Genomic DNA, 27443 nt, shown 5'->3' with positions numbered 1-27443 from the left:
GGCCTCTCGTCAACCGACTAACTGATATCAGATCAACTTTGAAAGTAGGAACACAAAGCACATTATGCAGATAATAAACAGAGTTCAAAGGTAGCGATCCTTTGGCGACAATATTGACTTTCTCTCCACTGGGCAGTATTACCGAATGTAATGAACAACTTTTATTTTTACGGAATAATTTAAGTGACGAAGAAATATGATCCGTCGCCCCACTATCAATGATCCAATCGCGGGAAGTGATTTTAGACAAACCTGGTTTGGTAACCGCATTTGCCTGAGATATAGAGTCATCGTTCTTACTAACAAGTGACAAAAGTTGTTTTAATTGATCCTCCGAAATGCCCATGAACTGGCTGCCATCAACTTTGGGATTGGTCTCGGTAATGCTATTGGTTGGAGGCCTGGCCCAAGAACTTTCAGCCACATGATTCACTGCAGGCCTGGCCCAAGAACTCTCGGCCATATGATTCCCCGCAGGCCTGGCCCTGTTGTTGAAGCTGCGTGAGCCCGGCTGGAATCTCCCTCTCGGATGGCTCATTGGATAGCCATTTAATTCATAACACGTCTGGACCCAGTGTCCATTTTCTCCACAGTGGGAGCAATTTGGTCGTCCTCTACCTGCGAAAGTCCCCTGTCTCCGTCTGTCTTGGTTGAAACTTTCTGGTTGTCTCTCCTGCGACCGTGGTTCGTGCGAACCGTATGAACGGTTGAATCGTCCATGTCTGGCTGGGTTGGGTCTTCCTCGAACAGCCATAGCTGCACTGTTGATGGGTTCAATTGTGGCATGCGATGAAGTGAGGATTCGCTGTTTCTCTTCCTGAGAAATTGAAGAATATGCCTGCCGAATTGAAGGAAGAGGATTCATGAGGAGGATCTGCCCGCGAATAGCACTGTAAGAATCATTCAGCCCCATCAAAAATTGCATTAACTTTTGTTGATCCTGCTGTGCCCCATGGGCTGTGTTGTCATAGGATGCTAATTCATCCCACAGTCCTTTCAGTCTGGTATAATAGGAAGAAACAGACAGTTGTTCTTGCTTGAAATAAGCAATTTCTCGTTGTATCTCGAAAATTCGAGGAGCATTGCTTTGGGAGAATCTCTCATTAAGGTCTTCCCAAACCTCATGTGCAGTAGAGTAATAAATCACACTGTTGGAGATGTCTGGACTGAGTGCATTGATAAGCCATGAATGCACCATATCATTACACCGAGACCATGCTGCATAACCTTCGGGATCAGTTTCTTCTGAAGGAATTTTGATTGAGTTGTTGACAAAACCTAATTTGTTCTTGGAATTTAAGGCTAAAGTCATAGCCCTCTTCCAGGTGGAATAATTATCTCCGTTTAGAGGTTTGGAGACTAAAATCAGACCTGGGTGATCGGAGTGATGAGTAAAGAAAGGATTTGAGATGTTTGATTTTGAGGGATCTGCAGGAGCAGCAGGAACGGCTGCTTGATTGTTCATGCCTGTGTTGGCTGATAATTGATTTTTTTCTGTGGACATGGTGACTGGGAAAGTAGATACTGGGTAGCCAATGTAGTGAAGGGAAACGGTGGATCAAGGAAAGTTAGGATCTTTGAATATGCTCTGATACCATGAAAAGATAGAAGAAGAACAATGTATATTGAATGAATGAATGAATACAAACCTTAGGTCATGTATTTGTACAGCCAAGGCATTCCTATGAGTTAGGAATGGGAACTACATTACAGGAAAATCAGCTACAATATAGGAACTAAAATAGAAAAATAATATGTACTGATTATCTATTTCTATATAAAGATAATGTCAACATTTATCTTGTCAACAAACACTTGTTTTGGGTTGTGTTTGGGCTTTGTGGGTTGGATCATAGACAATTTCAATTTCAGCATGTATTATCCTTCGTCCCCACGATTGTCTGCCACAAAACAAGCTTAATGGATCCCTACATTACTAAAGCTTCTTAAAACTGAGTCCAAATTCGCATAAACCACGCTTTTAGTTACCTGCATGTTTTCCCTTTCTGCCTATGTATCCTTCGTCCTACCTCCTCTGATCAGCCTCTTCTTGATGGAAAAGTCTGCCATTTTATCCTCCTTTCATAACCAGCATCGGTTTCTTGAGAGGAGAATATGCCTTTAAACAGGAACCATATGGGAGCTTTTCACTTGAAGTCTGGTCGTCACTGTCAGCCCTTAAACAGGTACCATATTTGGTTCACTAGTAGTAAAAAAAAAATAACTATAACTAAGCCTTTTAGCATAGTGCCATGCGCACTTATTTTCCAAGTTTTTTTAATATATATTTCTTAGAGTTATACCCGAAAACATGCAAGCATGATGAGAGAAATATTTTTTACCAAAAAAAAAAAATGGAAATCTAAAACTCGTCAAGAAAATGAGTGATCCCTTTTATTTTTTTCTTCCACTATTTTTCACTTCCTCTTGTTGTTGAGAAGTTATCTTATGTTGATTTTCTTTGGGTTGTGAAGAATCATTTCTGTTTTTTATTTTTGTAAATTAAATTTTAAAACTATTTCAAAAAATTGAAAAAACCAACCAGTAATAGTCAAGAATTTTCACTAAAAACGAAATGGTTTTCAAAAAATAAATTAAATAACTAAAATTAAATGATTAACTAATTATATATTCAAATTTTTATGTTTATGTTTTCAAGGATTTCAAAAAAAAAAGAACAAAAATTCTAAATGATACCAAGCCACCCATCTGCTTTTCTTTCCCTTTCAAATACAAATGTTGGCATTATGCACAAATATTATTTTTCATGAATATCATTTTGCTAATGTTGAGCAAAGCATTAAAAAAAAATTGTCATGTTTAATCAAATTCTCTAGTAACAAGATTCATATATTGGATATATACTTAGTTAATAATTTAATTTTAGTTATTTAATTAATTTATTTTTAGCGAAGTGACTGGTATTTTGTGTGGAAATTAAATCAAAGTAGATGATAATTAGTATGCTAATGTGACTAGTAACTGGTGTTTAGTAAATTAAAATAATTGATACCAGATAACTGGTGTCTAGTATGTCAAATATGATTGGTTGTGGATAACTGGAGCCTGGTGAGTTAAAGTACTTTATAATTAGTATCTGATAAGTCAATGTGGTTGTTTAGAAAATTAAGGTGACTAATAATTAATACCTATAAAAAATCTCCTATAATAAATAAAAAAATTTTATATGTTTAAATAAGTATTTTTACAGCGAAAAAGTATAATAATATTAAAGGGAGATGATCTTTGAAATATGTATTGCAGTAGAGAAATAGTATTTGAAATATATAATTTTTATTGATAAATATTATTGTAATTTGTAAATAATATTTTTTTTTGTCAGAATTATCGTTGATATTTGATAATTTTATAGTAGTATAAAAACATGGAGTGTAAAGAATAATTAGGGACACCAAAAATCTAGAATTTTGGAGTGATTTCAAACGAAAACAAGGATAAAATAAAAACTAATGTGTTGCCGTATTTGTGCCAACAAATAGCATCGCCACACATCTCCTAACAATATAGAACCTCGACCGTCACTCCCTTATAATGGGCCTACCACCCATATCTCCCTGACTCCAAGCCACCTCCACCACCCCAAAGGGCCCAAACTTCCTTTTTCTTCCCTCCTCGAGATACACATTGCCCCATAATAGATTATAATATAGAAAATTCAATTAAGCAAATAAATTGAAAAACAGTATCTAACACAATTATGTATCTATGTTTGTTAGAAGAATCCAACCCCTAATACTCCTCATGCTGGCCTGCCCTAGGGAACCCGGGTCATGTGGTTCGTTGGGCGGTTGTCACGAATCTGATACTTAGCCGTGATGGTGTAAATTTTCGAGAGATTTGCACTCGAGAGATTTGCACGCAAGGGTCCCTAGTCAACAAATATAAAACGTTAATCAAACCCAATTGATTTGAAAATATTAAAAAAAAATTTAATTTAAATAAAAAAAAAGTTAACTTTTTTTAAATATATTTTTAAAACATAAAAACAAAAATTACAGAAACTTTTATGCATCATCTCTTGTTTCTCTCCATGTTTTTCCCCGTGGCTTCTATATATGACATAACACGGATTTTACCCGTCTCATATACACACTTGTGTGTTAAAATCTTTTATTTGATCTATTACCTAAGCATAGGAAGAAAAATACGGGGATATGTTTGAAAGTGTGGTTATGGTTTTTTTTCATTCAGAAATGTATTAAAATAATATTTTTTTATTTTTTAAAATTATTTTTTGATATCAGCGCATTAAAACTATTGAAAAATACTAAAAAAATATTAATTTTAAACAAAAAAAATTTAAAATTTTTAAAAACATAAATTAAACCATATTCTCAAACATTCTTGGGTTTGGTATGTTCTTACGCTTCTCCCTCACAATGCTTAAGTAACCGTACGTAGGGTTTATTGTTTGTTTGTATTATTAAAATTTGCTAAACATCAGACTCAAACCTTGAGTTTTCGTTGAAATATATTTTTCCTTTTTTTCTTTTATCAAAATAGAGTTGCTTTGTGCAATATAATTAAGCACCATACAAACCCTCAATTGAATATATATGAAATGTAAATTAAAAAATCAAAGAATGCATAGTTGATATATTAATATTTCTAATTCGATTGTATTACTAATCTTATTATCCAATACAAGGGATTGATGAATATATATATATATATATATATATATATATATATATATATATATGAAAATGAAATAAAATGTATGTGGTTTATGACTTTCATGACAGGAGATAAAAGGCAATCTTGATCGGTTATGATTACACAGGAGGGATAGAAACACATGCAGTCCTGTTCTTTCTTCGGATTACTTTCTAATTAATAATTAAGTTCATAAGATTATGTCTCAAAAAAATAGTACTTCTCATGGTTTATAGTTACAACAAGACGTGCATATTACGGATCTATATTTTTTTCTCTCATAAAAAATAATATTTAAGTGTTGTAAATGTGTTTTAAAAAATTAAAAAAAACTTATAACAACTCAGGTTATATTTTTTATCAGGTTTAATAATTTAATTTTATTTAAATTAAATGATAAAAAGGTAGCGATAATAAATGAAACAATTTTTTTTAAAAAAATAACGATTGTCTAGAAAAAAAACCTTAAAAGTACAAAATTTGATAGAAAGAGATAAAAAAACCAGCTTGAGTCGACCCGGGGTAGCATGGTAAACATATAACAAAGGCAATAAAGGGCAAGTCAACCTGGATTAACTTGTAAAACTCGTGGCCTGGATTATGAGATTAGGATAACCGAATAGAAAATAAATTGAAGAAAACCACAAGGCTAATTTCTTAAAAAAAAACTAATGTCAAACGATAAAATCAAAAAAAAAAAACAAGCTAAAAAAAAAGATGTCGATCCATGTTAGCCTTTTAGACCTGTGACTCAAGTCATTAGATTAGAAACACCATATATGAAAAAATTATAAAGCTCAATCCTCAGCAAAACGTTGAAGGATGAATCAAGAAAAAAAAAACATTCACACAAAAGGATTTAAAATTAAAAAATAGCAATTAAAAGAATCAGGTTTAAAATAAAAGTAAAAAAATAAATTAGAAGTTACCTATAAATTTTCTTTTGGATGATTAAGTTGAAAAGAAAATTAACTTTAATAAAAATAATTTTTTTTTTAAAGAACGAGGACTGAATTGAAAAAAATAATACACTATAAACTTAGATTAAATGAGAAAATTAAAAACTAATAAATTTTTTATAAAATGACTAAGGAAAAAATTTGAAATTAAAAGATAAAATTAATTACCCACAAAAAATAATAAAAATATCTACATTTAGAATTTTCTATCCTAAGTATATCTTTTTATTTCATTAAAATAAACTCTAAATAATAACTAATAAAATATTATTAGCTACTCTTTTACTACCATAAAATTACTAAAATAACAACATCGTGTTTTTTTTTTTTTTTTTTTTTGTAACGGTTAGTGGTGTCTTGTTATCTTAAAAACTGATAGTTTTCCCTTTTTCTTTTTTTTAATAGTAAATTTTCTCTTTTTCTTAATTCAAGCATGAATCTTTGATTTTAATTCTTAGGGAACAAGGTGGAAGCAAATTTAAAAACTTTCCAAGGATAGATGTGATGATATTAGAATTTTGAAAGACTCTATAATAAAAGAGTCCCAACGGAAACCTATCACAGATTTTATTGTAATTTAATAGGTCAATATATATTTCTTTTATTTATAGGATTAATGCCCTTGTATCAAAATTTTCAGACCCGGCCCGGTGGCCGGCCAAGTCCAAGGCTTGGGGTCCGGGTTTTGCCGGGTCGCCCGGGTTAATTCTTTTTTTAAAATCAAAACGACGTCGTTTTAGTAAAAAAAACAAAAGTCAACGGATTGCAATTGAGTTTTTGACCGGATCTTGTCGGGTTAACCGGGTCACTGTGTCAGCATGTCGGGTCAATCGGGTCACATCGGATTTTTCCTTCCCCTATCTTTTCTTCAACCCGGCCGGGTCTCGGACGATCTGCTGAGCTGGATTTCAAAACTATGCCTTGTACTCTTTTTCTTATTATTATTGATTTTACCCTTGTAAGAGTATTTTTAAGATCTTAAACTTGTTTTGTTAAGATATTATCATTTCGTTCAATTTCATTAAATCATACATATATATATATATATATATATATATATATATATATAGGAATCTGTGTATTAATTGATAAGAGCATTATTTAAAAATTAATTAAATTAAAAAAAAACCCAAAACAAATAGGAACTTATCATAAGTTTAAATACAAAAACTGAGAACAAATATTTAAAAAATAATATACATCAAAAGAATAAATTAAAACAAAAGAAAAAGAAGAAATAACAAAACTAACAAACCCATATATATTTTAAAAAAGTAGACTCATATTTGTTGTTGTTTTCTAGTAAAGTTAGATTACCTCAAACACACAATTAATTAAGCATAAGAGATAGAAATCCTCATCCATAATTTTATTGATAATAAATTTTTCATTAGATGCTGACTTTTTTGTAGTGGTATTTTCTAAATTAATATTAAATATTTGATAAAGATAAATATTTGTAACCAAATTCTCACTTTTGTTTTTAATTTTATGATACATTTCCATTGTTTAGGTTTTTTAATTCAAAAGTTCAGTTATATATATATATATATATAACCATCCATGCACCCTAGCATGCATATGGGTGGACAGTGCTCGAGTTAGGTCTTCTAGAAATTGGCAAGTCTCTCAAAAAGCATAGAGATCTCTCTATCAATTGATGTGTAGTGTCCCAGAGAGATGAATTGAAATTGTAATAAATCCTTCAAAACGATGAAGAAATCAGTTCTGGCTCAGTCATGAAATTGACCCGCCGGAAGAAGCAAGCAGAGGGTGGATTGATGCTTGACAGGTTGCCGACCAACTTGTTTTCGAATTAATTCTCTGAGTTAATTCCCTCTCTTCTCCATTGCTTCATTATAGCCTTGAATTAGACTTTTCAAACTACAATTTTTTCTTGCTTGTGATTTGGGAAATTTGAGGCTGATTTATATGTACGTACTCCTTCATATATATATATATATTTATTCAACACGAGTAAATATTTTATTTGATATATCATTAGTTTAATTATTTATTTTATTTTTAAATATGTTTTTTAAAAATAATTTAATAACTAAGTAAATCATAATTTAATTATATTATATTATTAAAAATTAATTAACTCTTTTTTTAGTATGACTTTGATGACTAGATATTGCTATTTTATGTTAGTTTTTTAAAAATTAATGTCCATAGTGTAAAGTAAAGTGAAAATAATGATCGCTATTTATTATTTCAAATATTGCAATTTTGATTTTAATATATATTAAAAATAATAATTTATATTTTATCTTGTACATTTCAACCTAATATAATATAAAGATATTCACTCTTATTTATATATTACTATATTAAAGATAGCTTCACCTGTCTTTTATTTCATATTTTCACCTTTACTTAGTTGTTTCTGTCTCTCCTATCTCACAATAATTAAATGACTAAATTTTATTATATTACCCAAAGGTTACTCTTCTTTCTACCCAGCAACCTCCATTCATACCTAGTCATCACACATAAGAGGCAAGCAATCTTTGAACCATTTTTTTGTTTTGTTTTAGCATAGTACATTTTTTTTTATAAAATAACATTATGTAAAAAATATTTAGAGAAATAATACAGTTTAGAGAGTCGCATATAATATCTGTGATTTATAAATAACAAACATTATTTGCAACTCACTTAAATTGCAAAATTATTAGACATAAAATTCAATAAAAACAGATGATAGACGAGAGAGAGAGAAGGAAAGATACAAAGAAAAAATCTCTAAGATACACTGAAATTTCGATGACGATACCATTAGTATCGTTGGAAATATCTTGATAAGACAATCCAATGACACCAAAAAAAAGTCACTAACGATTTATTTTAATATATTTTTAGATAAAAAACACTTTAAAAAATAATCTCTACCACACTCCTTAATCCTCTCCTAATGAAAGACAACTACCTCATCTATACCAAATTAAATTAGAGGATTCAACAAATTAACAAGATTATAACTTGGTTTACCATTTCTAGGCTGCGTTTGTTTCTCGAAAAATGATTTCCAGAAAATCACTTTCCAAACTTTCTTGTGTTTATTTGCTATTAGAAAAGTTGGTCAACAGAAAACACTTTCCAATCAAGAAAAATTTGGCTTGGTTTCTAGGAAGTGTTTTCCTTTTATTTTGGATGGAAAACACTTTCCAAAAGTTGTGAAAAAATTAGAAATGTCATATTATTTGCTGATTATATCAAATTTGATCCTCAAACTTTTGATTACTATATATATATATATATATATATATATATATATATATATATATTTTATTTTGAATATTTTTTTTAATTTCATCTCTTAGATTTTTAATTTCATCTCTTAGAATTTAATTTTTATATTAATTTTGGTCCTTATTTTTATAATTGTTATTTGATTTTCCCTTATCATTTTTTAATTGAAATTTTTTATCTATCAAATTTGATTCTTATTCTTTTGATTGTTACTATTTTATTTGAAATAATTTATGAAATATTAATTATTATTATTTTAATTTCTTCATCTTTCAATTTTTTTTATTTTTTAGATTTGATCTCTATTATTTTGATTATTGTTTATTTTATTTGAGATAATTTATGAAATTATATTTTTTTTCATTTTCATTCTCATTCAACATTTTTAATTTGTAAGATTTGTTCCTCATTATTTTAATAAACTTGAAAAAAATAAAACTTTAATAAGTTATTTTCCAGCTAATTTTCCATGACATAACCAAATACTAGAAAATATTTTTCAACTTATTTTCTATTATATTACTAAACATCAAGAAATAATTTATTTTCTGGGAATTTACTTAAAAAAAACTTTTTAACAAATAAAGGGGCATAAGAAAAAAAAAACCAGAGATAATTAATTGCATTAACTGCCATCCCGAGTCTTTTCATAAAGCCAGTGAATTAGAACTTAAAAAGTTCTAAAAATGGTCTCACGGGAAGCCTGCCCTATTAATGTTGCCGCCTGTTCGTTCAGAGAGAGATTCCCTCATTAATGTTGGTGGTCTTTCTGGTTCGCAATTAAGACAGTGAATATCGCCATCCATTCGTTGCCTCACTTAATTTTCTTTTTTTTTTTTTTTTTTTTTTAATTTTACCCTCCTTTTGCTTTTTAACCATGAGCACCCATATTACAATCTTGCCCATCCGAACATTATTTATGCAGCGAAGGGCAAGAATTTAATATTTTGACCTGCTCCCTCTGCTATCAATCCAACCAATCATGTGAAATGGTTGAGGGACGTGTTTTTGCTTCTTACACGCTGAGGTTTAAACTCAAATTAATTGTTAAGGTAATTTCTTAAGTATTTTCTAACCTCAACATGTAATAGCAGGGCTAGAAAATAAAATTTTATGTTGGAGAGGGCAATAATAAATAGGGGAGTCAAGAAAAAATCATTTTCATACGCAAAAGTGAAATGAAATGAAATTAGAAACTGTAAAGTAGCTTTTTTTCATTCGAAGAAGACAATTTTATATATAATTTTAGGATCTATCTGAAACAGTCATTAAACTTTTAAGTGTTGTGTTGAACTCTGAGGCTGTGGGTGTGCATGGTGGCTCTCATCTGTATATATCCCGTGGTCCACTCCTTATCCCACTTGGTGACTTGTTGTTGACAAATTGAAAAGGCAGATTATTGAGGAATGCCATCGACAAGGAAAAGAAAACTATAGTCTTATTTCTGTGATGTTAATTTGGGGGTTTCCTTGAAGTGAAAGTTCATGGTTTTATTTTTATTTCTGGATTTCTCACAAGATTATTACTTTTTAGGCTTGGATTTACTGTAGAAGAGAAAAGGATGGAGGGAGAATAATGGATTTAAATGCACTGGCCCAGCTTTCTGCTTTGGTAGTCGCGGTTTTAAATGCTCATGCAGGCCCTCTTGCCCTCTTAAATCCTACCCCAGACATTCTCACCTCTCCCTCACACCTTGCTAGCCATCTTCCAAGGAAACAAAAAACCTCCCTCTCTTCCTCTCTGGTCATTTTGATCTCTTGTTATCTTGATGGAACTCTCCCATTTCTCTTGACAAGGCAAAGAAGGGATTGTTTACCGTGTTGAAATCATGTGGAAGAGTGACTATGATATTGGCCTGGTTCACTCAGATCACGACTTCAAAGCAAAGTGTCTTTCTTCTTCTTCTTCTTCTTGTTTTATGTTCGTTTGATTTGATTGAGCCGTGCCAATATCTCAGTACTCTTTCATGTCTCTCCAAGTCGATCTTCAAAAACACTATTCCACTAGAACAACTGATGGTTTGTATAATTAATGCTTGACTTGCTGTTACAACCAGATTTCTGTTTGATAACTGTTTTTGTTTTTTTTCTTAACATCTCTTGTCTTAATTTCCTTTACATTGTAATAGCAGGATTTGTAATCACGACTTGTCTGTACTCTTTCATTTGTCGAAGGAAAAATAGTGTTGCTTGACTAAATACCTAGTATTCTGTCGTTTCTTATTTTATAGCTGTGGATGTTTGTATTTTTCTGATGCAGGAAAAGATTCTACGTATCTTTTCATCAATGACATGAAGCTGAACCATATCCCTAGAAGCGTAGCAGGGAACTCTGGTGGGAACTCATGAAGCATGCTAGTCCTATACAAAGTTTATATCCTAAATCACTTTTTGAAAATAATTCCCGAATTGATATGATAAAATTAGTATTGTTATATACATAGGTATATCTTACTATTTTGAAAGAGTGCTAATTCTTGACTCTCTCTCTCTCTCTCTCTCTCTCTCTCTCTCTCTCTCTCTCTCTTCTTTTTTTTTCGTTTTAGTTTTTTTTCATTGATCTAATGATGCCCCACCTTGATGAATTGATTTAGAATTTTGACAGGATAAGTCCCAATCCAACTTTAAGGCAAGTGAGATGGGAGATGGTCACTTTTTAGTTAGATCTCAGAGAGGGTCTCTAGCTAAAACTGCCTGTAAAAGTCAAATGGCCCTTAATAGGATCCTTTAATGCATAGAATCATAGACAAAGAAAAGGAGGAAGGATGCCCCATATTGAATCTCAACTTGAGGTTGCACAAAAAAATCATTTCTTCCCTTGAAAGCTAAAACTAGCTCTAGCCGTGACGCAAATGGGGAGCCCTTCCCGTCAACAAGCTAAATTAATGCCGTGGAGCCAGGGCAAAGGGCTTGATGGACGTTCTTGCGTGTTGAGGGAGATCTCGGGTCACATAGTATATGTCATTAACAATCAAACAAGATTCAACTCTAACTTTCCTTCATCGTACTGATCTTTTATTTAGATCTGTATATTCACCAAGAACTTCAATTTTCATCATGCAAAACATTTTATCATTCTAATAATTACCTTGTCCGACTTTTTAATTTCAAGTATTATACCTGTCCTTTGATTAAAAATTAAAAAAAAAAAAAGGAATAAAATAAAGCGATGCATGTAACATCATTAAACGTAGGGGGAAAATGAACAATATATTTTTGCCTTCAATTACATTATTCACTTTCTGTGCGTTATTATATATATATATATATATATTGCGAAACCCAATTTTTTGAGAAATTGTTGTGTAGATAACCAGTCCTCATCATGCATAGACTAAACTAATGAATAAAACACACACACACAAACTCATATATTTTAAAACCATAGGGATCATTCATGTTGAGATCGCATTCATATGGAGAACAAGGCCGATTGCAGTTCATTCACAAGGCAGAAATTGTTTTGCCTACGGATTAGCAACTCTTATGGCTATATTTTTCTTGTACAAAATATAACATATAACATTAATTGTTTGATTAATTGATAGTATGGACTTCATTTTTAAAACTTAATAATTATGTGACAATTAATCCTAGTCTCGCATTAATTCTTGCATTTAAATTATGCCATGCTACATCCCAACACTCTCCAATTCCATCATCCACTATCTATGAGTTCTTACCATATTTATCCCATGAAGGATTAAGAATGTATTGATCCGGCCCAGCCTGAAAGCTTCTACGTTTCACATAAACTGAAGAGATTTGCAGTACTCAGCTTGAAACTAACTCCCAGTCAAAATTAAATAGATGCTTCTTACAACTCCAGAACCGAACCAGATGCCACTATCCTTACATGGTACGTATAACATTATTGCCATAGGTATACATTTTTCTTTACATAATCTGCTGCCCAATTATTGCTCCTAACTGTACTATTATATTCAAGAAGCAATTCAGGATGAGTTGAAAGAGGGGATCGTAATTATTATATGAATGTATTGTATAAATAAATTTATAGGAGTTAGTTTGAGAATATACCACACTAGTGATCATAAACAAAACACCAATACAGTTTAATTAATCAATTTTTGAAAACTTCAACAAAAAGCATCTTAATTTCTAATGTAGTAAAACACACACACAATATCTTATAGCATAGTTATGACATTCATGACAAATTTATTCCCATCAAAAGCTTTGTTAACTAAAATATTACACATAACTAGCTATCACCCTCGCTTAACACCTATGGGTTGTTTATTTGGTTTTTACTAGATATGTTTTTCGTGCTTCGCTGTCGGCCAAGCTAATTTTTTATATAAAAAGTGTTAGGTTAAAAAAAATTCAAGTCCCAAGTCATTGATTCAAGTGATAATATAAATAATAAGAAAAAAAATAGCAATAATAAATAAACTGATAAAAAAATAAAATTTTTTTTAGAAAAACCACACTTGAGCTTATCCGAATTATCAAATAACTTAATGCTAACCTAAGTGAAGAAAGACCACAAAAAAGAGTAAAACTTAAAAAAAAAAAGGTAGAAAACATTAGCTTAGAAAAAGAGGGAAAAAACCAAAAAACCAAGACAAACTTTCTAAACTTGATTTAATCTAAAAAACTTGCAACTCATTAAATCCTGGACTCGATTTCAATCAAGAAATTTAAATATTTTTTAATTTAATTTTAAAGGATGGAATCGTTAAAAAACTATTAATAAAAAAAACTTGCAAAGAAAAGAAAAAAAATAACAAAAAGAATAAGTATAAAATTTAAGAGAAAAACACCTAAAAATGATGAAATCTAGAAAAAACAGAAAAAAAAAAGGGAATGATACTAAACCTGCATCATCTCGAAGTAAACCACCAAAACTTACATCGCTAGAGTTGCCAAGAAAACTGTCAGACTTCAATAAAATCTATAAGGTTGATTTCAATGTATATTTATATGTATTCCTTTTTGTTCTCTGATCTTTTTATTCGCCACCAAATTTTACAAGTAGCAGTTAACATTATTCGTTGCATATTAGTTTACATGGTTGTATCATGTTGCGATTTTAAAAAAAAATTACATAAAAGAATTGTTTAAGTTAGAGTGTATTATTTAATATTATTATTTTAAACTTGATCCAGCGTGTTAATTTTAGAATCTCTTAACCGGACTCCTTATCTAATATGAATTTAAAATTAAACTATATAAGAGCTGCATTGAAATGTTTTTTTAGATAATGACATATTAGATTGACTCAGACTTCAATACTCAACTCGTAAAATCTGCGATTCAGTTATGGAATATATTAGGTTTAATAATTTTATTTTTTAAAATTATTTTTTTTACTTAATTATACGTTAATAAAAATCAACACTTGTAAAATTGAGTACAAGCACAAACCAAATATTAAAATGTTTATTTGAGTGATAACCTCATAGAAAGCAAATCGAAATAATTTATGAAAATAATTAAAAACAAGAAAATATTTAAGGATAAATTGAGAAATAAATGATGAAATGAAAAAAAAAAAAAGGAGAGGGGGGACATGAAAAAAAATAAAGAAGTGTGAAATGCAAAGAAGAAGAAGAAGAAGTCACATCCTTCAGTATTTATATGAATAGTGAAGGAGGTGAGTTGAGACCCTAACTTATAAATGTAGAAAATAACTACATAGGTGGCTTGTACTTCACCATAGGTGGCTCCTACTCGTGTGTTATAAAGAAGGAAAAAACATCAACAACTCGAGTTATGAATTTTATTGGATCCAATAAGATGGTATCATTCAATTATATGATAGTGGCAATGATAACTAGAAAAAAAAAAAGCATTTGTCAAAAGGTAGAAAAACTAGAAATTTAAATTCCAAATAACTCAATGTCAAAAAATAAAATTAAAAAATAACAAAATAAAATACCTGGAGTCAACCCAAGCTAGCAAGACAAGCTCGCAATCAAGAGGGTGAGGCCGACCCAATTTAATAGAAAGAAAATTGAAAAAAATAACAATAGTCATTCCCTAACAATTCAAATATAGAATGATAAAATAAAAAAAAATCAATCAATCAACAAAAATGAGTTAAAAAAAAATAAAACACATGCAAATCTAGGTAAGGCCACAAAAATTCATGAGTTAAATCATGTGAATAAGATAACCTGATATGAGGAGAAAAATAACAAAATCTAATTTTAAAAAGAACCCAATTTTAAAGGATGAAACCGAAAAAAAAAGAGACAAAAAAAATACACAAGTTACCTAGCCAAACCTATTGCTTAGGTAATGAGATCATGATAACTTAATTGAAAGGAAACCGAAGAAAGTCACACAACTCATTTTTCAAAATGAACAACATGGAAGGATGAAATAAAAAAAAAACAAGTGAAAAAAAAGGATGTCAATCTATGTTAAAATTTCAAATTTATGACCCAAGTCACTAAACAGGAAGCACCCTATATGAAAAAAATTATGACTCAACTCCTAACAAATCAAATGTTGAAGGATGAAATTAAAAAAAAATCAAATATACGAAATAATAAAAAAACAAAGAAATATATCAATTAAGAGAACGAGGACCCTTAATTTGAAATAAAAAGTAAATAAAAGGACTATCTAGAATTTTGAGTTGAAAGGTAAAATTGAAAAGAAAAATAAAATTCATGAAAGAATAAAAAAAATCAAAAGAAAAGGGATCATATTTAAAACAAAATAACAAATCATAATTATGGATCCAATGATGAAATTGAGAAGTTTGATAAAAAGGCCAAGAATAAAAATAAAAAATAAAAAATAAAAAAGAGGTCTAAAGTTGAAATACCGACAAATAAGAGGACAATTCTGACATTTTGAATGACTCGTGTAGATTTTAAAGGGATGAGAGAGAAAAGTAGAGAAAAAGAAAGAAGAGACCACTATTGACAAACCGTTGCCTCAACCGCCACCGTGCTACCCCAAAAGAAAGGAGGCTACACAAAGCTTCCAACATTGTTGTAGAAGCTAGCGGTTCACACACACATGTGATGCTTCACATGTGCTAGCTAATTTTTTCTTTTAATATTATATATTTATCAAAATATCCCTAAATCAATTTAACTATAGCAAAAAAACTTGGATGAGGATACTAAAAATTTTATAGGTATCGAAGTCATCTTATTATGTTTAAAAAACTAAAAAGACAAAAACAACCTTGGACACAAGTTAAATGTTTTATTATTATTATTTTTAAGGATAATTAAATTTTTTTATTATGCTAAAAAATTTAAAAATAATTTTATCTTTGATTAATTTGATAATAATAAATAAATCCATGTGAAATGGTTGTTCTTCTCCCACTACCAAAGTTATTGTGTTTTTTTATTAAGAATAAAATGATAATTTTACTATTTGGGTAAATAGTAACGTCAGCATTTGTGTACAGGTAAGATCCCTTTTAGTTTTGTTTTTAATTTAACTTAAACGCACAAAATTATGCATAACATGAGAACATTGAATGCTGTGGCAAGTCATGGCTAGAAAACAAAAATAAATAAACACAGTGATATGTCTCCTCCACCAATCCAACTACATTAACTATAGCTAAAAGGCAAAAGCTTTTTACGGTGAACTGCAAAGTATAATTCACAGTAAAGATTGATGTTTTTAGTTTTTTTTTTATGCTTTTATTTTTGTTTTTTTTTAGTTATTTTTTTTATTAAATTTAGTTTGTTAATATTAATTTTTTTAGTTGTCAAACTTTCAGAATACGAATCTTAAATTTGATAGGTTAACTCAGTTAATTCAGAATTTTTTTTTCTTTTTCTTCATTAGTTTTTCTTTATAGGTTTTTTTTTATAGGTTTTTTCTTTATTTTTTTTCTTTTTAATTTTTTTTTAATTTAGTTCATCAATATTAATTTTTTTATTTAATTATCATACTCTCATAACATGAATCTCAAGTTTGACGGGTTAACCTGATTTGGCGGGTTAACCCGGTTGATTCAGTTTTTTTTTTCTTTTTTTTTCATTAGTTTTTTTTTTCAATTTTATCTTTTAATATTGTAACTATAACTAAGTAAGATCAACTGTTCACTATGGATTGCACTATACAAATCCACAGTGAAAGACAGATGCCTTTTAGTTATATTTTTTTTTTTGTTTTTTTTATTTTTAATTAATATTTTTTTGTTTAATTTAGTTTGTTAATATTAATTTTTTTATTTAGTTATCACAGTCTCATGACACAGATCCTAAGTTTGACGGATTAACCTGATTTGGCGGGTTAACCTAGTTGATTTAATTTTTTTTCCTTTTTTAATTAGTTTTTTCTTCTAATTTCATCTTTTAATATCGATTTGATTATGAATTAAATTTCATGATTTATTTTGTTTATTTTTCATTACATTATCATAATATTATGATAGGATTTTATTATACCCCTCGAAGCAATATTCATTGGAATAGTGCTTTGCTTTTTTTTTTTTAATTAATTTTTTTTGTTTAATTTTATTTTTTAATATTAATTTTTTTTATTTAATTGTTACACTTTCATGACACGACCTTACAGTCAGATCCACATCCAAGGCTCTTGGGTTTAGTGTTGCAGCTAGACCCATTTAAACTTGGTTAATGCAAGTTTAATATTTTTATTAATATTAAAAATAGTATTATTTGTATTATAAATATCATTATTTTTATTATAATGAATATTGCTAATATAATAATTAATAAATTTGAAAAAAATATTAGTAGTTATAGTTTTGTTTTTGCTTTTTTATTTTTAATTAATATTTTTTTGTTTAATTTAGTTTGTTAATATTTTTTTCTATTTAGTTATCACACTCTCATGACATGGATCCCAGGTTTGGCGGGTGAAACTAGTTGATTAAGATTTTTTTTTTCTTAAGTAGTTTTTTTCTTCCAATTTTTTCTTTTAATATCAATTTGATTAAGAATTAAATTTTATGATTTATTTTGTTTACTTTTCATCAGATTATTGTAATCTCATGAGGGGATTTTACTGTACCCCTCCTCGCAAAACACTATTCATTGGAAAGTGCTTTGCTTTGTTTTTTTTTCTTTTCAATTAATATTTTTTTTGTTTAATTTTATTATGTAATATTATATTTTTTATGACACGACCTTTCAACTAGACCCACATCCAAAGCTCTTGAGTCTAATGTTATAGTCAGACTCACTTAAACTTAGATCATGTAAGTTTAATATTATTATTAATATTATAAATATGATTCTTGACATGAGTCAGGCGTTACAGCTAAAATTAAAGATTTTGGATATAGTTTTACAGAAAAATTTAATATTTTTAGATCTTAATTATATATATATATATATATATATATATATATATATATAAAATTAACCCAAAGTATAAAACGTGACTAGTAAGAACTAAGAAGAAATCCCCACGTCGGCAAATAGGACCGCATCCATTTTTATTTTATTTCTTCTTCTTCATGTGGATAAGGTGCCTTGCACTCCTTATTAAACAAGGGACAAAAACATCACATAAATTTGCAGTCACTAATGGCTCTCTCTCCCCCTCTCCCTCCCCCTCTCCCCCTCTCCCCCTCTCCCTCTCTCTCCCCCTCTCCCTCCTCTCAGGCATCAAATGTCAATAGCTTTCCACGTGGTATTTAACTCAGCATTTTGGATTCGAGTCAATGGAAATTGAAGACATCATCCTCCACGGGAAAGATTCCAACTACCCCAGATGCCTTGTCCACGAGCAATTCAATAGCAGGAGCAGAGCCGATTCCTTGTGTATTTTTTTTTTAATTCTAGATGTTGGGATTAATTTATATGTATTTCAGTTAATTTTTTAAAGATTTGAAGTAAATGGTTATATAAATTTTCAATAAGCTTAAAATTTATAACATTTAAACTGATAATTTTTGAAAAGCAAATTCAATACCTAATTATTTAAGTTATACCCCTTAACATCATTCCTTCCTTGTGTCATCTTGCACTAGCAAAGAGATGTGGAGAGGAAAAATATTGAAATATGCTTAATGTGTGTCTATATAATTAATTAATTGATTGATTAATTAATTAATTAACACATGTATAGTTTATGCGTATTATTATTATATCAGGACACCATTTTATCCAATATGTTCCCGTGGTCATGATTCTCTAATCACAACTTGGTTGTATATCAATATATATTATTATTATTTATTCACTCACCATCTTTCCCATTAACAAATGCTGGATAAAGGGCTTTTGTTGTCATTGGTCGGTTGATCTAATGTGACGGAGCATGTACAGTTGTGAGATATGACTGGAAATCATATGCCAAAAATGTTATGATAATGTATTATATTGGTGATTTTTAAGAAATCAACAAAGACTTCTGTACGTATAAATAAACTAATTTCGTTTGCAAGGATGGTTGGTTTGCCATTCGAATTCAACGACTTTTAAGAAATTTATAAACTATATCTTAAGAATTATGTTACTTCAAATCTACTATTAGGGTTTTAAATCAACTTAATTTGGAGGCTTATTTTATTAAATAAAATCTATACATTATTTAAATTCAAGAGTGTATTTTAATATCTTTAAATTGAATATACTTCGTCGAGAATCAATTTTTTAAATAATATCAGTCATTAAAGAGATGGAATGAAAATGATAAATCAATTTGTTAAATAACGTTGTTCTTTGAGATCTCTCGTTTGCATTGGAAAATTAAAATCACGGGGACCAGAGTGTAATATCGGTAAATTGTGAGGGATAAAACATGGCTTATCCAGAAAATAATTTTTCAGAGTGAAAAGGAAAAGAATAAAGAAAAAACAAACTGAAATAAATAAAAGGAAGAAAGAATATCTCTGTGGCTTGGTTCATTGAAGCTTTCACCGCCAGCAGCATAACTACCGTGTGCGATCCGGAGTCGTGTTGGTAATTCAATTAATGTCGATTGAAGAAGACGACGACGTAGAGAGCTGTGGAAGCAGAGCAGTGGAGTCGTACTCTGCTACAGCGAATCCACCAGGACGGCACCATCACCATCACCAAAGGCAGAAGCTTGAAGTGTATAATGAAGTTTTGAAGCGAATTCAAGACTCGAACTTCGAAGAAGCGAATGCTCCTGGCTTTGATGATCACCTTTGGCTTCATTTCAATCGCTTACCTGCTCGGTAATTTACTTAATTACAAATGTCATTTCTTGTTTGGTTGCTGAGAAAGAAAGAAGGAAATGTTAGGATTTTTCTTTTTGCGAATTTAATTCTTTATCTTCATGTGTAGTGTAATTAGTAAATAAAAGAACGATCTTCAATTCTAGTAAAATTAATCGTCTCAAGTCCTTTTTGTCTTTTCTTGTCTAATTTTTATGAGATTTATCTTTGATTTTTTTTTTAATTCTAATTAAAATAATGTAGATATGTTATGGATGTGAATGTGGAGAGAGCAGAAGATGTGCTTATGCACAAGAGATTACTTCAGTTGGCTGAAAATCCTGCAAATCGACCGGCTTTTGAAGTTCATCTCGTTCAGGTTAATAAAAGTAGTAACTGATATTTGGTTTCTTAGCGGATTACCCTTATATTATACCCTCATCCTACTACCATTTGGTAGTATTCATTAACATCAACAAATATTATTTGTGTTATATAAAGTGTTCGTAATGTTGTTTAGGGTTTAGCTGATCTTTTGCTAAACGGTGTGAGTCTGATTGGTGGCTTGTTAGTGTTACAGGTGTATCCTTCCTGGAATGGAAATTTTAATGATCCTGTTCATTCAGATCCGACAATGAAAGAAGATGCGCAAAGTTCTTATTTTACAAACAAGCAGGGGTATGCTGTTATATTTTTGTCAATGTCCATCTAAGTGATGTGCTGTTTCTGTGTTGATTCTTGTTGTTCTCTGTCTGCAGAATGCTCCCACCACCCACATTTGGCTCATCACCTCATCTTGAAGCATTTCAAGCCTTTAGATATAATGTTGAAGATGGAGATGGTGCTATAAATTCTACACCGTGTCGTTCTCGGTAAGACTTTTTATAGACTTTGAATGATTGCCCCCTTCCCCAGACATTGTTGGGTGTAAATGAGTTAGGAGTGTAAACTTTCTGATTTTAGCCTTAGTATGATGTTATCTTAAATTCATGTTTACCGTAGTATTATATATTCAAACTATCTTGTAGGCCTATGCACGAGATCACCTTTTCAACAGTCGATAGGCCAAAACTCCTTAGTCAGGTTGGTGTCTGGTACTATCATCATCTGCATATAATATTTCATATGTATTGGGAACAATTCTGGATTAATAATGTCATGCTATATATGTTTTTCAGGACAAATATGGTGAAAATTTTTCAGATTGTCTCAGGCTTTCAGCTAGTATAGCTGCAGCTATAATATATTCTCTAAATAGATATGGAAATACACACACACTCACATGCGGAAGTATACATACATTGCCAATTGCCTAAGATTGCATTTGCCTGTATTAGAAGGGAAAAAAAAGAAAGACATGTAATGGAATGATTATCCTACTGGTAGAGCACAATTGTGTTTACATCGATTACTACATTAAACTTTAATATATACTCTCGCTGTCTCATGTGCTTGTTTACATTGCACTAGATAATAGATATTGATAAATAATTTCCAGTTGACTTCCCTGCTCGCGGAGATTGGATTGAACATTCAAGAAGCTCATGCTTTTTCCACAGTTGATGGGTTTTCTCTGGACGTTTTTGTTGTTGATGGATGGCTTTGTGAGGTACTGTCCTATTCTTTTCACCGGTTGAAAAATCAAGTGACTTTTATTTTGTGGTATCAACTTACTATTGTCAAAATCTTTTTCAATGTTTACTATTCTTGATTGCTTAAAAATAAACAAAAAAAATATGAGGGTTAAAAAAAAGATGCACATCCTGTGTAAATTTTATTCCCTTTTTAAAGTTATTGTTTTATCCAACATGCTTGGTTTATGCTATTCTCTTTTCAATACTGACATAATTGCCAGACTGACATTCTTGATCATGCATGTGGGAAACTTTAGGAGACTGAAGAGCTCAAAAATGCTTTAGAAAAGGAAATCTTAAAGGCTAAGGTAATTTTTCTTCTTACTGCTCTGTTGATCATAATTACAGTTTTGCACATCTCTAAAATAAATCTATTTTATTTTAATGCTTGCTGCTAGAACACCCTTTATTTCAATTAACATGTGTATCAGCCATCTCTAGGATGTAGGATGTATGGATTATGTTTGTAAAGTGAGTACGTAACTGTTGTTTCACCGCACATTCTCAAAAATCTTTTGTTAAATGAAGCTCATGGTGGTTATAGTTTTCTCCTTGTTTCTATGCCAGTGTATGGCAAGTTTGTTAACTTTTTGCAGGTGTAATAATCTTTTTTTGGGGAAAGAGTTGACTAGATGTTAACAGGGAACTAAGATGTGTATATCTAGGCTTACAGTCTGCTTACAGTCTAGTGGCATAGTAGTTATTGGCTATTTTATTGGTGATGTACTCTTTCCGCGTGATAGGTTGCATGATGAAAGCAATCGTAAAGAAAGTTCTTAATATATCACTTTGCAGAACCAAATACTGCTTATGTTCTTCTTCAACTTGAAACATATTTTATTTTTGTAGTGTTTGCTCATAGCCATTCAGGCAGAGTATATGTCAACTAAAATGCTCAAATAGACTTGACATTAGTTGCATGTTCTCAGAATAGTTAACCATTCTAGTTAGAGTTGAAATCCAATTCCTCGGGAAATCGCCATCCCAAAAATAATAAAATGCCCTATAGAAGGTTTAATTTTGAGTCCTCTCTTTGTTCTGTTCTTTTAAGAAAAAAGTACCCCTTCAAATTCAGTAGATTCAGACACACTGGTATTCATTAGGGGATTCTAGATCGTGGAACTTGTAACTGGATGGCTCATCTTCATCATATGAACTAATTTCATTAGGGCATGAAACCATATGGCAGTGATCAATATTAGGTACCAACTGTTGACTTATGTACGTTGGAATAGTTGAAAACAATGCTTTTGCTGTATCGGCCACTCATACATTAATTATAAAATGCCGTGTGATTGATCAACCTGGAGCAATAGTAGCTGGCCTATGTTTGATAGTTTGTAATGCTCTACAGGATCAGTGCTTTCCAAATCAGCTTTCTGTTTCTCTCATTGGTGAGCAGAATAAAACAGGGGTCAAATCTCTTCTTGATAATGTTCAAATACCGAGTGATGGAACTGATGTCTGGGAAATTGACACCAGTCAACTGAAAGTCGAAAACAAAGTTGCATCTGGATCGTATGGTGATTTGTAAGTTCTGTGAGTTGCCATTTGAAATATGTGTTACTCTGCGGATTGCAAGTTCTCAGTTGATTGTATCATTTAACCTCTTCAGGTACAGAGGCACATATTGTAGTCAGGAAGTAGCCATCAAAGTGCTCAAGCCTGAGCGTGTCAGTGCAGAAATGCTTAGGGAGTTCTCCCAGGAAGTTTATATAATGAGGTCTGTTAGAATATATGCTTGAAAGATCTCCTGCCACCATTTCTAGTGCTTTTTGTTTATATACTCAATTAGATCGTTCATTTTTTAATCATCTTAAAAAAAGCAAGTGAAAAAATGTCTCTGATTTTGAAAGGAGTAACTGCAATACCTTCTCCAGTAAAATGCTTTCTATGCACATTGAAGTTGCTTCCATTTGTAATTTTCATGAATGGATTTAGTTATATATCAAGACCAGTGCTCCCTCCATCTCTTATCCTTGTAAACCTTAATACCTTTTTACATGCAATGGTCCACTTTTCTGAAGCTCTCTTGTAAACTCAATATCTTGTACATGTGATGATCCACTTTCTTCACTAAGCTGTGGTGGGGTAACCCTCGGTATCTCTTTATTTTTGTGAAAATTGTAACCATTTGCAATTGCTGGTTTGCAGGAAAGTCCGGCATAAGAATGTTGTGCAATTAATTGGTGCATGCACCCAATCTCCAAACTTGTGCATTGTGACTGGTACATCCTAGTAAATCTTTCACATCTTTGCTCAATGATGCTTACCTAAAAAGTTTATGTTTCTGAATTTGATATCGATGTTATTAAGGAGTTGTTTCATCCCCCTCCCCTTCCACCCACAGTTTATTAGATATGAACTATTTTGCTAATAGATGGAATGGGAATGCATAGTTGTATGTTCAGTGGAAAAATGTGAGTTTGACACAGCTTAGAAAGCATGCATCTAATTCAGATAGGCCTTTTCATTGGCTACATCAATATTCACTCTTTGCTGTTATATTCCTGCCTTGTCAGAGTTCATGGCTAAAGGAAGTTTATACAACTTTCTGCATAAACAGAAGGGTGTATTTAAGCTTCCATCCTTGATCAAAGTGGCGATTGATGTGTCAAAGGGAATGAATTATCTGCACCAAAATAATATAATTCACAGGGACCTGAAAACTGCCAACCTTCTGATGGATGAAAACGAAGTAAGAGCATTTCCTGAACTCACATGTATCTGTTTACATTTACCATGTTTAAATGAATTTTTTTAATTCAAAAACTGTTCACTTTTTCATTGTCTTTTAATTTTTTTTTACAAACTTTCTTGTCACACATGCTGAACTTATAATCCACTGTTTGGGTTTTTTGTTCATCCTTGTTGTATCTGATGCATTCTCAGAATAATTTTCAAATGATTTGCTTGTTCTAAAATCTATAACCTTTGTTGATAGGTTGTAAAGGTTGCTGATTTTGGAGTTGCTAGAGTACAGACTCAATCTGGGGTAATGACAGCTGAAACAGGAACATACCGCTGGATGGCTCCTGAGGTACATTTTACTTGCATGTGAACTTAAGTTTCTTGTTAATGTTATTTTACATGGTGATGCCTTGCGACATAAATGGGATATCTGATCTTCCATGACATGGTTTGACAGTTTAATTGGGTCTCTTTGTTTTCGTTGACAGTTAACTCTTACTGTACATAGGGCATGGAATGGTTTCTCCTTTCTTATAGAAATGGAGCTGCTCCTTTCACATTTACTTATGTTGTTTTAACTACATGAAGGTGATTGAACACAAACCATATGATTACAAGGCAGATGTATTCAGTTTTGGAATAGTTATGTGGGAGCTTCTAACAGGAGAAGTAAGTCTTGCAGTCTTTAAGAGGAGAAAAAGAGTTCTATTTTAATTTCTTTTGTTGACTTACTTCGTTAGTTATAATTGTATGAACTTCATCACTCTTATTAATCGTTATATTTTATGACTGAAATTGCAGCTTCCTTACTCGTACTTAACCCCATTGCAAGCAGCAGTTGGCGTAGTGCAAAAGGTATAATTTTTTCCCCCATATTTATGTAAAACTAAAACATTTTTCTTATTTTACAATGACAATTTCATTTTTATCCAACATTCCTGAAGGGTCTCCGGCCTACAATCCCCAAGCACACTTACCCAAAACTTGCAGAACTTCTTGAGAGATGCTGGCAGCGAGACCCAACTCAAAGGCCCAATTTTTCTCAGATAATAGATATCCTTCAGCAAATAGCGAAGGAGGTAAGGAATTTCCCATCATCACACTTCAGTTCCATTGAACAATTCTAACTTTCTTCATTGGAACAGGTTGGAGATGAGAGGGAAGATGGGCGAAGGATAAATCAACCGATGGCTTTTTCTCAGCACTGATCAAGGGCCACCATTAACTATCAAGGAGCATATGCTGTTAATAATTCGTGCAAATCTAGCCAGTTCCCATCGTACATTCTTCTTTTTTTCCTTTTTCTCTAACATCTTTTTTATTTCCTTTTGTCGTACGTAGTTGTTAGTTGTACAGTGCTTTGTCCTAGTTTAACTTTAGTTGCCCCTTTTCCCTTGATCAAAGATTCCAATTTTCTGCACGTTTTATTTTGTTTTTCCCATACCTTATTTTCTATGCTACTTGCCATGCAACACTTGGATTATGTACGATCAACGATGACCTATGTTTGGAAACAACGGCAACTTCTTTGTTGCCCAATGTTGCGGTAATGGGTGATTAGTAGGCTAGATAGAAGGTACAAGAAATGATAAAACTATTTGCAGTTGCTACACAAATCCATGGTCGCTGTCTCCGCCAAGAAATTTATTCAGATGGGTATATTAAGTAAATAAAAGGGAAGGAAGCCATCAAATTACAGTGTTAATGTAACACGGGATATGAAATGCTTTCCGTGAATTGTTTAGTGATATAATTTGACTCTAGATATTATATGATGCATCAGTTATCATTGCACTGGCCGAGGAGCTGCCTCGCACGAATACGGACCTGCAACCGGACGAGCGCGTGCATGCACTGCAGGGCTATGCGTGATTGCTTCCTCACATGCACCCCTCGAGCCAACGCTTGCAATTTCACCAGGCTCCTGAGTGCCCGGAATGCCCGCCTCGCCTGTCAAGTTTGTAGATCACAGAACTTAGGAAAATAACTTCACAGAACTGAACAAATAAAAAAGCTGTGGATTGTAGTACATACAAGGTGTCCCCTGAAATTTGCTTGAATTGTGATTGCTGCTATATCTTCTATGGCGAGTTCTCTCTTCGAAGGTGGTGAAGCTATGCTATTGAAGACCTCATAATCGCCTGCTTCTGTGATCTCGTCACTGTGACTTGAGCAAGCTTTGGAATTGAGAATGATGTTTCTATGAGATGAACGGAGAAACTTTCTCCGAACTCTGTCGAACCAGTTCCGAGACACCCTCTTTCTTGCCATCTCTAGGTTATTTCTCTTTTCTTGCCAGGGTTTGTAGCACCAAATCTAATGTCTTCTTCACACAATGCCTTTTAAACAAGAGGTAGCTTAAAGGTAGGGGATGTGCTCCCCATGTTTGCTTGATTTTGGAGGATTGTTTACTTCGCAAAGTGTCTGTCAGAAGCCAAGAACGTGGCTGGATGAATAGATCTGTTGACAGTTCCGAGCAAGTTAGAAGCATTCAATTTCAGACCCCCCTGAGCTGAGAAAAACAAATGAAAATTAAATAAGGGAGACAAATCATAGTTGACGTAGTTTTGGTGGGAGGTGGGGCCCGGGGATCTTACTCAACAGTGGACCTGCCTAACTACCCATTCCTTTGAGGAAAAAAGAAAAGGAAAGAAAGAGTAAAGCTGGCCTATGGCCTCTCTAATCGAATGAAAGTGATCTAACTGGCTTGATCGACTCTCCATGGATATGTTGTGGACTTGTGATTGTGTTTATTTATTTATTTTTAAGAAAACTTAATCTCAAATTAGTCCTTAACTATAACCCAAAACTTTAAAGATTCTCCAATAAAATTGTCTCAGTCGGGTTTTCAAACTTCCCAAAAACTTCAAGAGTACAACTATGGTACTTGTAGAAGTAGAGTAAGCCATTATTATCAATATTAAATTATTTATCCTTGAAATCTTATTGTACATCTGCAAACAAATATAGCTATCAACTTTGAAAAATTTTAACACCACCACTTAAAAACTAGATGATTTTTCTTTGAATAAAAACAAAATTGATGAAGAATTAATTTCAGTAATTACCAGAATTAATTCTTGTTTTTTTTTTACCTCAATTGCCTATTATAAAAACAAATAAAAAC

At 31.5% G+C, this 27443-nt stretch overlaps 2 protein-coding genes across 2 annotated transcripts; one reads left to right on the top strand and one right to left on the bottom strand.

Annotated features, from left to right (window-relative positions):
- The first annotated feature begins 19670 nt into the window (after positions 1-19670).
- Positions 19671-25736, top strand: LOC133695198 (serine/threonine-protein kinase STY17-like). Its single transcript, XM_062117073.1, is given in 17 exon segments — positions 19671-20012; positions 20256-20370; positions 20572-20669; positions 20750-20863; positions 21020-21074; positions 21490-21600; positions 21883-21933; positions 22980-23155; positions 23241-23348; positions 23780-23853; positions 24148-24323; positions 24570-24665; positions 24905-24985; positions 25118-25171; positions 25261-25395; positions 25462-25480; positions 25483-25736. Coding segments are annotated over 17 exon segments (1749 nt in total). The 5' UTR covers positions 19671-19785; the 3' UTR covers positions 25542-25736.
- Positions 25737-25947: 211 nt separating this feature from the next.
- Positions 25948-26802, bottom strand: LOC133695199 (protein IQ-DOMAIN 20). The gene is made up of 2 exons (XM_062117074.1): positions 26351-26802; positions 25948-26266 (listed from the first exon to the last, which is right to left on the bottom strand). Exons 1-2 carry the CDS (start codon positions 26585-26587, stop codon positions 26096-26098), a joined length of 408 nt encoding a protein of 135 aa, XP_061973058.1. The 5' UTR covers positions 26588-26802; the 3' UTR covers positions 25948-26095.
- Between the last annotated feature and the right edge of the window lie 641 nt (positions 26803-27443).

This window comes from Populus nigra, chromosome 5, assembly GCF_951802175.1.
Source record: "Populus nigra chromosome 5, ddPopNigr1.1, whole genome shotgun sequence".
Classification (NCBI taxonomy): Eukaryota; Viridiplantae; Streptophyta; class Magnoliopsida; order Malpighiales; family Salicaceae; genus Populus; species Populus nigra.
This window is presented reverse-complemented; position numbering and strand designations above follow the sequence as displayed.

Excerpts from the sequence above, each read along its gene's own strand:
- LOC133695199 (XM_062117074.1), bottom strand. The coding sequence starts at position 26,587 with ATGGCAAGAAAGAGGGTGTCTCGGAACTGGTTCGACAGAGTTCGGAGA. Across the intron at positions 26,267-26,350 it reads CAAATTTCAGGGGACACCTT|GCGAGGCGGGCATTCCGGGC; the intron begins GTATGTACTACA and ends CAAACTTGACAG.